The sequence below is a fragment of the Eulemur rufifrons genome, chromosome 2, assembly GCF_041146395.1.
Source record: "Eulemur rufifrons isolate Redbay chromosome 2, OSU_ERuf_1, whole genome shotgun sequence".
Taxonomy (NCBI): domain Eukaryota; kingdom Metazoa; phylum Chordata; class Mammalia; order Primates; family Lemuridae; genus Eulemur; species Eulemur rufifrons.
Genome location: NC_090984.1, coordinates 113,213,538 through 113,233,406, shown reverse-complemented (window position 1 = coordinate 113,233,406; position 19,869 = coordinate 113,213,538). Strand labels below are relative to the sequence as shown.

At 42.6% G+C, this 19,869-nt stretch overlaps 1 protein-coding gene across 4 annotated transcripts in view; it reads left to right on the top strand.

The window, feature by feature from the left end:
• The window catches only part of FOXN3 (forkhead box N3), a 356,934-nt gene that overhangs the window by 191,107 nt on the left and 145,958 nt on the right, over window positions 1–19,869 (top strand). For all 4 annotated transcript variants that reach the window (XM_069465210.1, XM_069465209.1, XM_069465211.1 and 1 more), the window contains one exon: window positions 6,671–6,807. In XM_069465210.1, coding sequence (XP_069321311.1) covers window positions 6,671–6,807 — 137 coding nt within the window. The remainder of the gene's footprint in view (window positions 1–6,670; window positions 6,808–19,869) is intronic.

The window sequence follows — 19,869 nt, the reverse complement described above, 5'->3', positions numbered from 1 at the left end:
TAAAGATGAAATTTGTATCATCTCACAGTTGGACAAGTACCTGCTCCATCAGGGCACAGACTGAATGTTTTAGAGCCTAGTGTCCAGGAAGGCTGGTTATTTAATATTTTTGTCACCATCATTATAATGAGAGCTAATATTTGTGGAGCTGTTTCTGTGTGCCAAGCACACAATTATCTCAGTTAATCCTCACGGCAGTACTGTGAAGCAGGTATTATTACATCACTCCTATTTTATAGATGAGAAAACTGAAGCTCAGAGCAGTTAATTGTCTTACCCAAGGTCACACAGCTGGGAAGTTGAAATAAGACATGGACCCAGATCTTTCTGACTCCAATGTGCATGTCACCCAAGTAAGGGCTCCCCTTGGAAAGCACATAATATGTTTCTCACTGACCTCACTGATGCATGGTCCTGGGCCAGAACAGAAAGATGGCAGTGTTGATAAGCTGGGAAGGGGGTGCGGAAGTGAGAACCCATCCATGTATACCAATTAATCTATAATGACATGTTCTCAAAGCATAGAATGATGGGCCTTTGGGATGAGTTAGTCTGACCACCTAATTTATAGAAGAGGAAGCTGTGACCTAGAGAGGAAGAATGAACTACACGTACACAGTGATTTCACAAGGCAGTGATGCTAGGCGCAGCCTGACAAATAATACGAGTTCTTATTACCGATGGACTTACTTATTCCAGTCTGTGTCTATACCTCCTCCTGCTGCCCCTAGAGGGTCCCCCTTTCCTTCCTTGGGATACTTGACTTAGATCATCATCAGCACACCTCCCCAACCCACAGGACCCCATCCAAATCCCTTAGCCCCTGAAGACCTACTACCTGGTTTCTTAGGTTCTGAAAATTTTAGGGACTTTGGGTCTGAACTGGGGGTACTACTCTGGGAGCTGTACAGCAGAGGGCAATGAACTATGGACTATGTTTTTGTAAATAAGATCTTAAGGAAGCACAACCATGTGTGTTTGTTTACTTCTATGGTTGCTATTGTGCTACAATGGCAGAGTTGAGTCCTTGCAACAGAGACCATTGTTGCAACAGTGACCTACAAAGACTAAAATATTTACTCTGATCCTTTAAGAAAAAGTTTACCAACCCTGCTATGAAGGAACCGCTTAAACCTCTAACGTCAGACCACCCCAGATCTATTGTTACATTCCTGAGCTTTTGCTATAAAGGTTGGGGTCATGAGGGTATAGCAGAGGGAAGAGAGGTGTGGCTTAGGTCCAGTAATTTGTTTCACATACAGTCATGTGTCGCTTAATGGTGGGGATATGTTCTGAGAAATGCATTTTGTTAGGTGATTTTGTCATTGGACGAACATCATAGAGTTCATACTTACCCGAGCCTAGATGACATATATATTAATATATATATTCATGTGGAAAACCAAATTACTGAGTATCACTCATGTCTCCTGCTTGATCTGCAATGTCAGTATCAAGTGCTATATATCAGGTTTCTATATATGCTCCATTCTAATCTTACGGGACCACTGTTTATATGCAGTCGTTATGTGCCATGTGACTGACTGTACCTTGATCAGTAGGTCTGAATAGATAGACAATTTCAAGTTTATATAGTCAAAAGAGTGCTAGATTTTCCCCTTCTCCCAGTTCTTCAACTTAGTTAGTTGCTCAAACCAAACCTTCATTTTTCCCTTTTTTTTACTTGCCACCTCTAATCCGTGGCCAGATCCGACTGCTTCTCCTAAGTACATTCTGAAGCTGTCCTCCTTTCTCCTTGCCCACTGCTGCCACCTGAGCCAACATCCCCTGGGCATCTCGGGCATGGGCTGCGGCGTCACCTCCAAACACATCTCTGCAGTTGCTCTTCCCCCTTCCAACTCATTTATTTTTCACACAGCAGCAACTTCCTTTCTTCACTCTCTTTATTTCCTTCCTAGCAGGTATTACAGTCTGTCATGATCTTGTTTATTTCTTTACGTATTACTGATTTTTTGCCCTCTAGAATCCAAGTGTAGTAAGGGCAGTCTCCTTTTTGTATTGTTTTGTATTCACTAACGGGTCCTTCGCATAGTGGGTACCGTGGGAATGAATGAATGAGCAAATGAATGGACGGATGAACAAAAGTGGGTAGTGTTAGAAACAGCCTCAGAAATGGCATATGAGAAACATCAAAGGACATCATTTCAGGTTCTCCAAGAACCCAGCTCCCTGCTCCGTTCTGCTGTGGTTCCGGCAGCACAGCCCCGAGCATCACTGTGAGTGTCCTTGTCCTCGTTACTGCAGGAGAGGGCTTTACCCCTCAAAAGTGGTGAGAAGGGGGAAAAACCTGGATACTATTGTCCTGGATCTGCGGTCCCCAATCCCTGGGCCTAGGACTGCTACTGGTCCACAGCCTGTTAGGGATGAGGTTACAGAGCTCCACTACCCCCGCTGCCCAAGCCCCCATCCGTGGAAAGATTATTTTCTATGAAACTTAGGAGGGGGTGTGCAAAGCAGGAGGTGAGTGGCCGGAAGCGAGCGGAGCTTCCTCTGTGTTTACAGCTGCTCCCCGTCACTCACATCACCGCCTGAGCTCCGCGTCTCTCCCCTCAATGCGTGCAAGAATGTCTTCCACGGAACCCAGTCCCTGGTGTCAAAAAGGTTGGGGACCGCTGTCCTAGATCACTGTTCCCCAACCTTTGTTGACCCAGCCTCCCAGTAAGTAGCACATGTCACCTAGTGATCAGTACACGTATACGTAAAGACAAATTTTACGGTACATTACTTTACCTCCGATATTTTCTATTCTAATCTATTCTGTTTGGTTCTGTTCCATTAAAACAATGCTGATTGTGATCAGTTTCATTGATTTCATGAGCCATGAATGGATCACGGCCCACAGTTTGTTTAAAATGTGGTGTTTTTTAACTTCCGTGGGAAGGGGACAGGGCACAGATCGTGAGCCTGCGGAGACGGTCCCTGCGTCTAGACCTCTTCAAGGGTATAGGGGAAAAATGTTATCTTTAGATGTTAGATTTAATCTAATTATCTTTTTATCTTTTTTTTTAAACCATTTTTTACTAATCAGTTCTTCCTACAATATAGGATCGTGTTTGTTTTTCCTCTTGTGAATGGCTTTTTATTGCTAACAGGGAGTTGTTCATTATTCTCCAGGTGATTTTTAATTTAAAAACAAACAAACTTGGTCTCATCCATATCTTTTGACTCATCTTCCCACTCAGTTTTTCACATTAGTTTTCTCTGGAGGTGAGCGGGTGTAAGCATATAGACACACACATAGATAAAAACGTGTCTAGAAATGAAGATCTTTCTTCCCTTATTTTGAATTCCTTACTACTTAATGGTGCACAGCCCTCACGGTTATTTCCATTATAAAGAAAAAAAATAAAGCACTCCATATTCTTGTCTTCAGATGAGATGCGATATTTCTAGGAAAGCTCTGACTCTCAAACTTATTACACAACTATAATCAAATTATATCCTTCTTTCCCCTGTTAGGGGCATTAAATGTAATTTTTTCTGGCCTAAGAAACGTGAGCATTCTATCCACTGAATATTTCCATTTTAAAAGTTTTCAAGTAAACCATTTTGCTATTCTGAGCTGTTACATGAAACCAAGGAGATCACTTGCAAACGAGGTGCAGTGCCAGCCTGTCTTGGGCTCCTTCCCCGCTCAGCCTGACACTGCACTGTCAGGTCACTAGAGGCATCCACTGGACCCCCAGGGGTGTGTCCTGAAGATGCTTTTTGTTCTTTTTTTTTACTTCTTTGGAATGCCAACACTTCTAAGTATGAGATATATTGAAATTAGTATCTGATCTGTAAAAAAACTCAGCAATTCCAGACCTAATTGTAAAATGCAGAACTGATCAAGGTAGGCGCCATTTCTTGTGATCCAGAGCCTGAGAAGATGTCTCAGTTAAGTATCGGGAGACGGCCACAGGTGCTGACCGTGTTTGGGAATCATACCTCAAGTTCATGTGCGTGATGGGGAGACCTGGGCAAAAGAAAACATGGAACAGCTAGTGCGTGAGTCAGTGATTGTGGCTTCCTGAGCGAGAGAGAAGTCCCAGTAGCCAGTGCATTGGGGTGTGGGGTACATGGGAGGCAGACAGAGTGACAAAAATAAAAGGGGGACCTCAGAATGTAGAGAAGCGCTTCCAGGTGAATTTGTTGAGCCGGGACCCCCGGCGTGTATGAGTCTATCATTTTATCTGCACTTGCCGCATCCTTTTCCTGGAGGCCCCGCCCACTGCCGCGGTTGGATTTGAAAATCAATCAGACTTGATTTAATGAAAGACATGGTACAGCCAGCTTTGTTTTCTTTCTTCTGTCAAAAAGAGCCCTTCCTGATGCCACCTGCCATTTATGGAGCACCTGTAGCTACGGCCACTGCATTAGATCTTTTATATCACACCATCTGTGGGCCTCGCACCCATCTCTAGGTGGGTCTGTCTTACCAAGGAGGACACCACGGCTGCTGTGGTGCCGTGATCTGTGCAGGGCCACTCGGGAAACATCCGTTTGGCTCCAGACCAGCCGTTCTCACTAGTGCTTGGCCTGCCTCTCTGCACCTGCATCGGTTACCTGGTGAAACTTACTGCACAATCCCAGGGGTTTATTCTGTTTAGTTCTTAATAGTATAATACACAAGATGCTTAGGTCGGGATTAGGAGAGACCACATTCTTGGCTTATTGTTATTTCCCTGAGAGGGCCAGTTGTCTTTCATTTCTTTGTCATGTTTTTTCCATGTTAGATTAAACGGTCCCACCCTGAAAGCCAACTCGAAGAAAACAAAAGTCATGAGGTTCCCAGAACTGAGATAATCTCGTTGCAGAAATGTTTGGGTTGCATGCGGGCCCTCGCGGTGGCTGGTTTTGGGCCTTGTGTGCAAGGGATCAGAAAGGCACCCCATCCCACTGCCCCCGGGCTCCAGACCCCTACTGTGTACAGGCTTTGGAGGGTTTTTTTTACATTATCCGAATTTGGTGGTTACTGATCTACCCTTGCCTCCCCCACACCTATCCACTCCCTAGCTTTTGGCTTTTTTTCTGAAAAGTGTCCTGCACAGCTCTTTCGCAAAGGAAAGATTACTGGGTGCCTGCCTGCTTTACTTGGGAAGTCTCATCAGCCCCTCTGAACTATTCTGAGCTTGCAAATAAATGTGTGCATGAAAGGAAAGACCACATAGGAAGGTTGAGTTTTCCAAAGTTGAAATCTTTCAGGTCTTTAAACATTCTGTTGATTAAACTGAGAACTTTGATGTTTAGTGTAGACGGGTCAGCCTGACTCAGACCCGTGTCTGGGCTCAGGCCTGTGCTTGGGGGGTGGATGACTGCAGTGGTCAGAGGTTCCAGCCCCCTGACCGTGGCTTTGAGCAATTCCCCTATTCTCAGTGCACACCAGGAGTTAATTCCACTTGCACTGCTTGTTGATGTTGTTGATAGTAACGTATTTTAATGAGCTCTGTGAATAAATGTCTTGTAAGGAAAGTATTTGGTGAACTGATGCCTGAAATACAGATTCTTAAAAACTTCTTTAAAGATTTTAGGAGTAACTTATTTTTAGTGCTCCTTCAATGGGATTTTCCTAGAACACTCCTCCCATCCCCCATTAGTTAAACAATTTTTTTGTTTGCTTTCTAAAATGCTGGAGGACAGCACCGGTCTTCCTGTAGAACAATAGTTCTGAGACTGAGGCAGGCTGTTGGCTGGAAGCATGGGGTGGGCAGGGGTTTATGTAATTTAACTTCTTTTCTCTCCAAATCAGTAAATATTTACAAATGATCTTATCAAACAGTTTGGGTACATTTGGTCACTTGAAAGCGTGCAGCCAGAGCCGGGACTGCCCAGCTGTCTGCTCCAGTTCCAGGGGGGCCTCTGAGGAAGAACTTATATTTTTTAAAATATGCTGTCCAGAGACCAAGCGCCTCCAACTGAAAGTGGGCCTCAGAGGAAGTCTCCCTCTCTCTGTGGAACAGTTTTAGAAAATTTGCATTTTAAAGTTTGACTTCTAAAGATTCAACTCTTAAGAGTTGGGGCAGATTGCTGGAAACTGAGGAATCTAAAAAAATAAATATTGGATTCTGGCTTTTGCTATCTATTCTTTTGTGTCTTGGAGAAAGTGATTAAGGAATTCCATTCCGAGTGTAAATGTCGTTCTTTTCTGAGTAAGTTGAAAAAAACAAGTGGATTATTTGTACGTTTTTGTGAAATGGTACCGATATAATATGGTTTTAAACCATAACTCTCTAATTTTTGGAGAGAAATGGTGTTTAGAGGGTGTCTTAGCCCTCTTTTTCTTTCAATATTTGGAATCTGACAAAGTTACAGCTCATTTTTAGAAGAACTTACATAGTTCTTCAGAGTTGACACTGCAAAACAATAAAGGATTCTCATTCTTTTGGTAGTTAGGATATGAAAATTATATTATTGTATCAGCATAATGTGGTGATAACATGTTCATTTTGTCTTCCAAACTTAATATGAGTAAGACTGAAGTGAATTTGTTGGTATTCTGTTGTCAGAGTACAATATTGAAGGCTGGCAAACAGTCAACAAATAAACAAGAAACTTTTAAAAATAAATAACTATGCATAGCTGTATATCTACTTACTGCAAACTACTTAATACTTCTGTATTAATACTTTTGTATTTTAATTTTTTTTTTTTTTTTTTTTTTTTGCAGAGTATTGGGAAAGGGTCGTTGTGGTGCATAGACCCAGAGTATAGACAAAATCTAATTCAGGCTTTGAAAAAGACACCTTATCACCCACACCCACACGCGTCCAATACACCTCCCATCTCTCCTCAGGCATATCAAAGGTAAGCAATTCAGACTTTTTTTTTGGGTCTACTGAAATTGCAGTATTTTGGCAGAGACAGGCACTGAAATTAATTTAGTAGGCTGTGTGAGATTTTAAAAATAACTGCAGGTAAATGAGAAAGACATTAAGCATTATTAGGAGGCTTATCCATTGTGGTATTTCCTGCAAACCTTACCGCTTCTGCTGCTTCAGAGGAATGTTTCCAGAACGCTTCATGGTAGGTGAAATAACATCTTCCTGGGTAGAAACATTTACAAAGAGAAGTTTACAGCTTTCACATCTGAACGTGGCACGTTTTGTTGGGATAAAAGTACAGGAATGAGTGAAGCAAGCGATTCCGTCTTCCCCTCGTCTGGCCGTCTCTCCAGATGTTCGCGGGAGGCTCACTCCGTTGTTGTCATTCCTCGTCTCCATGTAGACGGTGCTCCCGAGTGATCATTTTGTTGTGGTTACTTGGTGTTTGCTTCTTCAAGAAGAACAGCAGACAACAATGGAGGCTTTTTTCCCCCCCTCACATGCCCATTTGTTTGGAGACAGTAAGATCATGGGTACTATTTTTGCAAATATATAATTTGGAGGGGAGGGTCAGTAGCCTGTCACTTTTTAAAAAATCATATTAATGTTAAGTTCCAAAAAAGAGTCGTGTAATACAGAACCAAATTTTAAAATAGATTTTATCAATACACAGTGCTTGGGTTTGAAATGCATCCTTCAGCCCTACCAAAAAAATGTTTTTAAAAATGTATAGAAATGTTTCCATTGTAAGCACCCAGTTAAGAGACATTGGACTACCGTTGATGTTAATTAGGAATGGCATGATGTCATAGATTTCAGTAGTTTTACAGTCCACTTCTTTGCAGATTCTTTTCCTAGTCTCTATTTGTTCTGCAGGAGGGAGCACAAAGTGATCCTCTGAAATAGCATTAATGAAGTTCTTGTGCATCTCAGTTGAGAAGCATTCCATCACAGGCCCTAGACAATCAGTCTTCAGCAAGAGACAGGGAGGAACAGCTGGGCTCTCTGAGAAGACTGCTGTATGTCTGCCTTTGCTAGGCGATTAGCGTGATGGTAGCCATGGCAACTGGAGCGTCTCCATAGTAACGCGTAGCTGAGACAGGTGCAGTTGCATCACAAGGCTGTTTGTTGCCTGGCAAAAGGACAGGCCATTAGTACTTAGATATACGCTGTTGCCTTAGAAACAAATAACCCTACATAGCAACTACAGTTGGTTTGAAAGGTTTGGGGGGGAAAAAGGTTGTAGCAGCTTTTGTCTGTGTTCATAAAAATCAGTGGAAGCATACTTTATTTGAAATGACAACTTGAGGTCATATAGCTGTAGGAGATAAAATGGGATTTTCCAAAGCAGCCCAGCCAGCACTGTAGAAATGTCCAGAAGGACAGAGCCATATGCTTGGTTTTCTCCTTGTGGTTGTAGCCACTCCTGAAATGGAAGAGAACTAGGATTGCAGTGGAGAATTGCTGATGTGCAAGGCTAGTGGGGAAGGACATGACACTAATTATTAAAATATTTCCCAGCGTCTCATGTTCCTTTGTCATTTCACTCCCCCCACCCTCCAAACTTCACAGAATACCCTTTTCTTGCCTCTTCGGTTTGTACCTCAGAAATATTTTGTCTCTCTTTGCTTCCAGGAAGCTAAGAACATAAGTATAATATTATTCACTGGTTCATTTAGAACAGTATTTTGTTGCCAAATGTGACCCCCAGGGAAACACAGTAATTATTTAATAATTTGAAGGATTATAGTAGAGCTCTGGGAGTTGCAACAGGAATGCATACTCAGAGAGGCATTTTGAGCTGGCCTTAGCTTAATGACTTCATTTCATTTTTAATATAGGCATAAAAATGCAGACAAACTAGAGATTTTACAATGACAATAATTTCCAAATGAATGCTTTAGATCCCGTTCTGTCACCTCCAGTTCCTTTTCTCCCAGTTGACCGAGGGGGAAGAAAGTTTCTGCATCTACTCCTGTGGGTGCTTAGATTTCACCTCCATAAAGGTCATAGGATGTGGAGTGAGATGAGAGGTGAAAGTCTAGCCTGCCTCTTCCATGCCTTAGCGCCATGAGAACAAGTCACTTTCTCTTCCCTGGGGACTGCCATCCATTCATCTAAAAGCTTAGCATGTTAGGGATCCTCTAGTGTGTGAAATTGTACTGAAGCCACGAGATACTGGATGATTGTACAGTATTTCTGTGGCTTACAAGTGTGTGGTGTTTGGCTCAGTTCTGAGCCATCGGGCCACTTGTTGACGTGACTTAGGGAAGACGGAAGTGGAGCAAAGCGAGTCATTAAACAGGGACCAAAAAATGCTGAATTGACATGATCTGGCTGGGTCCGCTGTGATGCCGGGAATTACCTGTTAGCCCCTTGCGGGATTGCTGTCAGGGGCACCTGGGAAGCGCTTGGCTTTCAGGGAGCTGGTACTTAGCATGCTGAAGAAGATGGTGATTATGCTAGATGGGCGGTTATTGCTAGTACTTGCAGGTGTGCTTGGCAAGGAGCGCTCTGAACTGAGCTGCAGGTGGCTGGAAACTGCAGGAAAAATGAGGCATTTGAAAACACTGCCCAAACCTTGTGCACGTCCAAATATAATGCTAAATATTGTGATATCAAGACTTATGCCTCTGTTTTCCAGTATGCCCTTTTGGATGTTTGTTGAGATGTTCCTCCACACTTGCTTTTTTTTTTTTTTTTTTTTTTTTTCCCCTTGATACTGAATTTGTGAGTTGTTTTTAATTGCAATGCAAAAGCTCAGTGACATTAGCCCTTCTATTCATTTGCTAGGGCATCCAGAACAAAGTACCTCACTTAAACAGCAGAAATTTATTGTCCCGCAGTTCTGGAAACTGGAAGTCTAAGATCAGGGTGTTGGCAGGGTTGCTTCTTTCTGAAGGCTGTGAGGGAACATCTGTTCCACCCCTGTCCCCTAGCCGCTGGTGCTTTGCTGGCATTTTGCCGGAATGCTTTGGCTCACCTTAATCTCTGTCATCGTCTTCACACGGCATTCTCTCTGTGTGGTGTCTGTGTCCAAATTTCCCTTTTTTATAAGGACACACTAGTCATATTGGCTTAGAGGCTCACCTTCTGCCATAATGACCTCATCTTAATTAATTACGTCTCCAGTGACCCTAGTCCCAAATAAGGTCACATTCTGATGTACTGGGGGCTAGGACTGCAACATAAGAATTTTAGAGAGACCCAACTCAACCATAGCAGCCCTTTTCTTAAGAGAAGCATTTTGCTGACAAAAAATATGAAGAAGCAGAAAGTAAGGAAATATTTAAAAAACAAAATATTGGGTGTGTGTCAGAGGGAACACAGGAGCCAACCTGAAATTCCTCCCATTAGCCAAAGCTGGGACAATTTGAGCCACAAAATAAATAACATAGTGTTGGATTATAACCCAAAATGTAAAATAAATGCCTATGAGTGCATACTGATAGAAATAAGTGGTTGAATACATAAATAAATAAATGAGAGATGAGACAAATTTCCCATACAGAGAATTCCAAATAATTTTTGTGAATATTTCTCCACCCAAGGAGGTGGAGCAGAACTGCCCACTCCCTGAGCGACTACACATAATGGCTTACTTCCAAAGAGTAGCATGTGGAAAGAGGTGGAGAAGGAAGCTTATAGTGGAAACACATGGTAAGTACTACCCCCCAGGTGATGAAAGCTAAGGTCCTCAGTGATGTGACGTTGATAACAGGTACCTTTCATATGAAGTCATGGACTTGGCACTTCACCACTGTGGCGTTTTCCTCTCCAAAACCTATAACCACAATCTAGTGACTGGAAAATCATCAAACAATGGTTTTTCCCTCCAGGGAAGACATTCTGTAAAATACCTGCTCAGCAGTCCTCAAAGCTGTCAAGGTTATCAAAGACAAGGGCAGTCTGAGCATCTGTTACAGACCAGAGGAGGAATCTAAGGAGACATGATGACTAAACACGTCATGTGATATTGTGGATGGGATCTTGGAACAGAAAAAGGATATTAGGGGAAAACTTGTGAGATATGAATAAACTGTGCAGTTCATTTAATAGTTAAGTGCCGGTGTTGGTTCCGTAGTTGTGACAAGTGTCCCATACTAATGTAAGGTGTTGACATTAGGGGGAACGGAGTGAGGGGTGTGTGGGAACTCTCTGGGCCATCTTTGTAACTTTTCTGTTTATTAAAAAAGCAGTCCCCAAAACACAAACCTGGTTAGTTTATCAATTTTAAATATCCAAATTGTTTTTGGTGGAATGAAAACTAAAGTCACCGCATCACTGAGAATTGCCTGACCTCCCATAGAGTCTCTGTCATTGTTACAATCCGTTTGAAGAGCTGACTGTCAGGAGCTCTTGCTTCTAGCTCTTCTCTGTAGGATCTGCCGAGCCACAGGAGGGGGTATCACTGTAATTTGGACACCATACTTTTTGGAACTTTATTTTTGTGAAATGGCACTCTACTGTGCTTTGTAGGGTACCCATGGCTGAGCTCAGGGAACTCCGGCAGACCAAGCCAAACAAGCTTGCTTATGGAACCTAAACCTTTGCCAGGGAGGCTTTGGCATGCGGCCTTCAGAATCGAGATCTGGAAAGAGGAAGGAGGGAGGGTATGTTTGTCATTTTTGTCCCCCACAGCCCTTCAGAAAAGTCCAATTAGCTGTGCTAATGGTTATGTTCCATATGCCCCTCCTTCCTAGACATGGCAGTTTTCATTAAAGAATATGCATATTTTTAATGCTTCTGATAGATACTGCCAAACTGTCTTATGATTTCACACTCTGTTGCAGTCTACACTCCTACCAATTTTCTAGGAAATTCCCACTTTCTATCTGTTCTCAATGTCTGATGGTTAAATGAAAAGACATTTCCCCAATGAGTGACCTCCACTTTTGTGATTTTGGTACTTTATGGTGCAGGCATTTGAACTTCACAATACTACATTAATGTCCTATAAATAGTAGGTACCCCAATAACAGTGTTTATGACAACAGACTGTTTTTAAAAAGTGATGTGTGTGTGTATATATATGGACCTTATGTAATATCTTCTCTGCTATAGGCACAAATCCAAAATCAGTTTTCGGAAAAACATTTTAATCCTCTCTCACCATGGGTGGGGAACAGGTTTGCAATTAATCAAACAGTATGGTTTATAGAGGGTGTCCTGGATGATCAGTTTGGTTTTGTGTTTCCTTGGTAAATCCAAAGAAATCCCAGCATCCTACGTACCTCTGGTCTCCGTGATGGGTCAGCCGTGAGTGGGCTCAAGATGGATAGGAACTCAGATTTGAGGGGGTCTTTTGTTCCCCAATGAGCCTTCCATTTATATTTTAAAAATCCACTCTAAAAATAATGACATCACATTTTATATTTTGTGTAAAGTATTATAGCTTAACATGTACAAAGTTAGAAAAATCCACAAGACTTTCATTGGACAATCTAGGCCTAAAAATTTATCTTTTGGATGACTAATGTTTGCAGAGTCAAAACATTTCAAAAAGTTTCTTTTGCTGTCATCTTTTTTTTTTTTTCTTTAAAATAAACTCCAGACATTTAAACTTACCATTTAGCTGTCTGTTTCTCTTTGCTTCTTCCGAGCATTTAATGAGCCACAAAAAGATACATTAATGGCCTTTCCAAAGGTTTTGGTCTTTCAGATATTGAGGTTCTTAATGAAATTGGCTGATTTTAGTGCTGACGCAGCAAGTTTTATTTTATTCTGCCTGCTGCCTTACTCATGTGCTTTGTCTTTATAATTTCTTAAATGCCTGAATAGAGTAATACTGCTAAGGATAGAGGAATTGTACAGAGTGGGTCACTGGATCTTCAAATTAGCAAAATCATCAGTTCCTCTCTACCAGGTAAATAAACTGAGGCTGTCATGGCAGATGGGAGAATTGCCTTGGGAGGAGGTGGTGGAGGTACCGAGGTGTTTGGAGAACTCATCCTTTTAGACATCAGAAGATTAGCTTTTAAAATCCTTAAAATGTTAAGCTTGTTAACATAACGGTGTTAATTCCTCCACTCAATATGCTGAATTTGCACACAGTGAGGCATAGCTTATTCATTTCTTGGATGGGATCCAGTAATTTTTTAAGTTATAAGACATCTTTCATTCTAGTTATTCAAAGTGTTGTACATTTAATAGTTGGCAGAAGAGCTGCAAAGCCGCCGTAAAATCAGTTTTGACTTGCATTGAAGGAGTTTAATTGTTAGATTGTTGTGTCATCGCAAGTTCTAATTCAGTCAACCACAAAGAAAGAATGCAAGGGTTTAAATTAGTTGCCTCATTATTACACTTATATTTACTTGCAAGCAACAAATATTTGATGGGAACCATTTTTAAATGCCACTCATATTCAGTTCACTTATTTATATAAGTTTAATGAGGGTGAGGTAGTAAGTATTTTGTAAGATTATGTTTAAACAGCAACTTTTTGCTTAGAGTAATTTTAACAAAATCAATATGAAGCTTCATTGTGTTAAATACGTAGAAGAGTGTGCTAAATCAATGTGGTAAAATAGATACGGGGTTGAATAACAAGGGTTTCTAATAACATTTCTAAATATAAATTTTATTTTGTTCAAAAATTGGAGGGGTCAGTTAATAGAAAGGCTTAAATTGTAGGGGCACACTCTAAAAAATACAGTGCTCATTTACAGTATGAGCTTTAGAAATCCATTAGTTGGCTATAATTTTATTTTCATATCAAATCATATTATCTATTGACTTCCATTATATTTTCTGAGTTGGTCTCATAGAATATTTTTGATCCTAGCATTTTGCCTTCAGTATGCTGTTCCTTGTACATTTAATTCCCATTCAATCCTATGTTGTTTTATTTAAATGGAAAACAGTCCCTGTTATCTTTGAGCATTTTGTACCAGGCGAAGCTCATGAATATTATGCCCAGTCATCCAATTTCATTCTGTTTTCACACTCACTTTGAAAGTCGAATGTTTACGCAGCCAGGCTGATTATATCTGTTTTACTCAGGTACTGAGTAAAACTCACTGGCTGGGAGAACGACTCAGAGTTAGGTTTTCATCATCTGACCTCTCGGGGTGCCTGCCCTCAATTCCCGGTGTGTATTCTAATTGAAGTGGTAGGAGCTCTTTAAATCTGCTACAGATAAATTTCTGTTGATCTAACTCCTGAGATGATGGATACCAAAGAGGTTCTGTGTTTCTAATACCACATGAGAAGAAAGTTGGAGTGTTGATGGACCCAGCGGGGGTCTGGAGTCTTTGCAGGTTTGCTTAGTGTTTATTTGCTTCTCTGGGTATCCAGCTGAGGACCTGGCCGATTCCTGATCACAGCACCTTAGGCATCTTTAGAGGGGGGAAATGGCTGCAAAGTGGGGCTCCCCTGCATTCTGCATATTTGTCAAACTCCTCACCTTCCCGGAGGGGGAGAAATTGATCTTTGTGTTAGAAATATGAAAGAACTGTCAAAAATGCATGAGATCAATGATGTACAATATGAAACAACAGGCATTGTTTTCTTTGTCTTGCAGCAGTGTAAAAATGGCAAATTTTTCATCACAGTAGAAAATAAAAAACTACCACTGCCTCACCTAAGCCTCCCCTCTCTCCAGCTTCTGTTTACACTAAGTATTTCTGGATTCTATAGATTAACGAAGGAGGCAGATTAAGAAGTAGAGGTGTCATATAATTAGATTGGACAGTGGAACCCATCACTCATAAAAGATTTGAAGACGATAGAATGGGGGAAGAATTAGTTTACTCTAAGTATGTCAGCAGTGAATTAAGTTGGTCAAAAGGGTACTGTGTTGTAAGTAATATTCATGAAAGGTAAGTATTTGAGCAAGTGATGTGATGACCAGCAATTCCCACTTTGTGGATCAGTCCTCTCTTGGAAGTTTTTGTGCAGATGGCAGGGGCACCCTGAGACAAGAATGAAAGTGATCAGGCTGGCAAGGGGATCCGTGTGTAAATCTTGAAGAACTGGGAATGTGTAACGTGGAGAAGACCTTCAGAAGGCCGGCCATCCTCACCATCAGCCAGGAGGGATTTGGATTCAATGGGTAGAAGTTATAGAAAGAAAGATTTGGGCTTGATTTTAGAAGACAGTTCTAGAACGATGCCAGACGTATAACAGAAGCTGGGTAAGTGCTTGGTTGAATGAGTGGATGGACAGATGCAGGCGGTGGAGGCTGAACCTGGGGATGCTGGTCAGAGCTGGACAACCAGCTGCCAGGGGCGTCCCCAGAGGATTGAGCTATTGCTGGAAGGTATCCTTCCAGCTCTTAAGATGTTGTGTTTCTAAGGCTGTTGAGCTGCACGACAGTCAAGCGATGGAATATCCCTCCGTAGCATGGTGTTTGTAGTTCTCCAAGGCCACGGTATAAGGAGGAAACAAAATATTAGGGAAAATATATGCATGGCTTTGTTACTCAGAAATGAGAGGTCAGGCCCTTCTTTTGAAATTAAGTCCAGATTTGAAGACCCTGATGGGACTAATTTAGTTACTCTTCCTTCTGTGTCATCCAGCGTTTTGATTCATGCCCTGCAATTACCTCCCTTGTTTTAGTGACACTTCTTTGCATTTCCTTCCGTGTGAATAAAATTATCACGGCAGTGTTTTGCCAAGCAGAAGATCATTTCCAAAAGCTGTCCATCAAATCCTCCAGCCCTCCCCCTATTGTTTATCCATGGAATTAATGAGAATAACACCCACCCTTTTCATAAATCTCCGTGGAAGAGCCAAACTGATGTCCCTGTTGTGTAAAATCCCGTGTTTTTGGCCAGAGTCTCTGATCACATTCTTAACCTTTTGTTTTTCTTATGTAAAGTCCATGTTGGATTATTTGTCAAACCATCTCTGAGATTTTGCTGTATATGTGAAAGGCGCAGAGTGTGGAAAGTGTCAGAAATTCCACATTCATGGTTAACTTTTGCTGATTTTTAAGTCATCAGGAGGAAAAAAAAATCCGTAAGCCATATAGACACAGATTTTTAATGCTTATCTTTTTAGGTTCAGTTGCTTAATCACAGCAGTCCGAGTTGAGACATGTTCCCTGGGTGTTTACTTTTAAATGGAAACTTTTGGTCAAGGTCTGTTTGTGCTCCGCTTATTCCAGCCCATGTCTGCGAGTGCCCTCCACCCGCCAGCACACGCTCCCGGTCCACTTTGGCAAGAATAAAAGTGAATGGGAAAAAACACATTCAGAGGGAAAAAAGCCAACAAAGTTTTAGTCACTTTTTTCCTCCTTTCTCCTCCTCTTCCTCCTCCTCCTCTCCCTGTCGCTCTTCCCTCTGCCACTGTGGGGCTGCTGAATGAAAGGAACTTTCTTGACTATAAGGAGAGCAGAGGTGCTTACCTTAGGATTCATCTAGCTAGAAATTGCCCCCCACCCTCCTTTTCTTTTCCACTTAACGAGAAACACAGATTTCCCCACTTTGCAGACTCCGCAGCAGTCGCGGGTGCTCTGCCCGGGCTTTGGACGGTCCACCTGGCCCACAGGCCTCCCGCCCAGGCATCTCTCCACCTGCACCTGCTGGGGAGGAGACCCAGGTTGGTCCCGCAGGGGGAACACAGCCGCCGTGTTATCCTCAGGTGGAAGAGGCCGACCTGAGGGAACAGTGAGGAAGCAGGAAAATGAAACAGATCTAAGAGTCTCACGTTCCCAAAGCGTGACTCTGGCTTCCCCGCCCCCACCCCGCACTCCTGCCCCTTAGTAGACCAGGGGTCACACAGGACACATCTCCTGGGCCTGTCTCCCGTTAGCTGTAGTGCCCGTGGGCGCTTTGACCCCTTCTGTGTCCCCGGCACGTGGAGGAGCAGGCCCTGAGAGCACGCGCCTGCCCCGGCACAGGCTGGGACTGCAGGATCTCCTTGCTCTCTCCCAGCTCCCGCAGGTCGTCCACCGTCACACCAGGCCCAGAGCAAACCTCAGTGCGTCTCAGAGAGGGACCCAGGTTAGAACCTCACCGGGGCCGCTCACTAGCTGCATGACCCTGGACAAGTCTCCTGAACTCTCTGAGCTTCTGTTTCTCGTTATTCCCATTGTAGCATAAGAGTGCCTGTCTCAAAGAAGTGCTTAAGGGATTCAATTGAGTAAAATGAGGTATCAAATCCTTAGCCCGTGTGCCTGGCCCACAGAAGATGGATGAATTTGATTTCTGCTTCTTCACTGTCACCCAGACTGGACTCTCTTTGCTAATCGCCTAGTCTTGTTTTTGCATACATTGCATAACAATTTGACCCTTTACATTGAAAGGTATATTTTTATACTTTATGTTCTGTACTTTCCACTTGATTTAAGATCTTTGAAAACCAGGACCCTTTGTTAAGCTCTCTCTCCCTGTGCTTTGAACAGAACTTTGCATATTAGGTGTTCTTCAAAAGGTATTTATCAGTGATCCCTCTTAGAAAGCATAGCACAGGTAATAAGAGTAGTGCAGTGTATTTTCTTCTAGTTGCTCAGGGATGGCAGGAGTCATTGGCCACCCTTCTCCCCTTTGCAGTCACAAGTCCAGGACGTTTGGAGGGGGACGGAGAAGCTCAGCTCTGTGTCCCTTCCCTCTAAAGATAATTTAGCAATTTTGCAATGTTGTTGTTTTTGACCTTCCATCTCCTTCCCCATTGATCTGCCAGGGCCCTGGTCTACCTCTGGGAATGCACCAGGCCTGACTCTTTGGACCTGGTCATTCTGGAAGCCTAAGAGACCCACGAGGCTGCCCTGGGGTGGAAGGTTATAAATCCCAGGCTGTTGACTCCAAGGCACCAAATAGCGTCAGAGGAGGAAACATTTTGCAGCTGCCATAGAAAATGCAAATGTGCTTTAGGTGGTGCAGGCCAGGAATTGCTCCAGCTTTGTCTCATTCATTATTCCTTTGAAAAGAAGCCTCCCTCTGCTCTTCTGTATGTTCCTGCGGAGCAGGCACATGAAAGGTAAGGCCTGAGCTCTCCCTCCCCTAATCATAATGGGAAAAGTTTTCACTGCAGGCCGGCCCAAACACTCAATTGTGTTCTTTCTCTACCAGATACATAATCCGTGTTTAAATCTCTTGGCAGTGACTCATTAGTCCTTTTCCTTACATTCTTTTCTTCTTTGAGGAGAACAAAGCCCAGAGCCTCCCTGCTCCCCATCTTGCTTTTCTCTCCCAGGAAATCTCTCTGCCACGCTTTGATCCCTTAGGAAGAAAGTCACCCAAATGTTATCCTTCCCTACCTGCTAAAGAGGAAGATCTTGATTCTTTGTACTTGCAAATCTGTGTTCAGAACTCATGAATCTGTGCTGCGGAGGGCCCTGGATTCCCAGAGGTGTCCTGGCCACATACCAGGGCCTATCACCTAAGGCCCCCTGCCCCTCCCTGGCTGGGGCATCTCTCCCTCCCGGCTCTTTAATGGGCCATTCTCGAGAAAGGAAGGGTTGGACATATGGTAACTCCAGTGGAATTTTATTCTTATTAAAGCCCTTTGAAGTTCCCTCTTTCTAACACCACTCCTCCCACCCTCACCTCTTAGATGTGGCATGTTCCATCATCAGGGTTGTTAAAGTCAAAGTTACGGGAAAACCAACCTGAATTTCTCCAATACAACTCTTTGATGTAGAGTAAAACAAAAATCCATTTCCATCTGATATGCTAGACTTCTAAGAAATGAACTATGAAAGTAAGCTCTTTAGCACTATAGGATTGTAAAGAATTTTAAATTTATTTCATTTGTCCTGCTTTGGGCCCTAAACCATTCTGGGTTTTGTTTGGGAGGCAGAAAACCAAGCATGTATTGAACACTTAGTATGTATCAGGCTTGGTGTAACACACATCATATATGCAATGGCTCCTAATTCTTCTGAGAGTCTGATGAGATAGATTTTATCACTGTTTCACATGTAAGAAAACTGGAGCTAAGAGAAGTAGTCACATGCTTGCAAATGGCAGGTCACCCAGCTTGCAAATGACTGAGCTGGGATCTGAGCCAGCCTGCTCTTGCTCCAGAGCCGGAGTTCTTCCTGTGGTAATTTGCCACCTCGTGGTCACTGTCTTCTGTGGAAACAGTCTCCAGAATCTAACAGTTGAAGAGGTGAGCTTTGGAAAGGAGAAATGACATACCACTTTTTAAAAGGCATTTACATGTTGTAGCGTAGTGAGGGTAAGAGAGATGGGTGTGGGAGGTGGGTGAAGGCACAGTCGAGGGGAATGCGGAGGAGGGTGACAGGATCATGGCTGTGTGTGCGTGTGTGTAAGGATCACTTCTGTGTCAGACACAATAGAATGTGGGGTGGGGAAAAATCACACAGTATTTTTCTCAAACTAGTGATTTGAGTTTTATGATTTTGGGGATTATTGATACTGACTGTTTAATAAGAAAAAAAGAAAGTCAAACTTGACAATATTAAAAAGCTTCCTTGTCCGTGAATTCTACTATTAATTAGGGTTTTGTTTTGTGTTTTCCTCTTAAATACTCAGGACTGGAGTAGCTAATTAAGCGTAGTTAATAGTATTATTAACCATAGTCACCATGCTATATATTACGTCTCCAGAAACTACTCATTTTATAACTACAAGTTTGTACCCTTTGACCAACATCATCCCATTTCCCTCAAACCTCCACCTACCCCCAACCCTGACACCTGGCGACCACTCTTCTACACTCAGTTTCTATGAGTTTGGACTTCTGTAGATTACACGTGTAAGTGAAATCCTGTGCTATTTGTCTTTCTGTGTCTGGCTTATTTCACTTAGCATTATGTCCTCCAGGTTCATCCATGTTGTCAAAAATGGCAGGATTTCTTTCTTTTAAAGGATGAATAATATTCCATTGTGTACATATGCCCCGTTTTCTTCATGCATTCCTCTGTCAGTGCACATTTCGGTGGTTTCCGTATCTTGGCTACTGTGAATGATGCTGCAGTAAACATGGGAGTGTAGATACAGTGTCTCCTTGAGATCGTGACTTTATTGCCTTTGGATGTATACCCTGGATCATGTGGTAGTTGTATTTTTTTATTTTATGAGGAATCCCCATGCTGTTTTCCATAATGGATGCTGTACCATTTTACATTTCCACC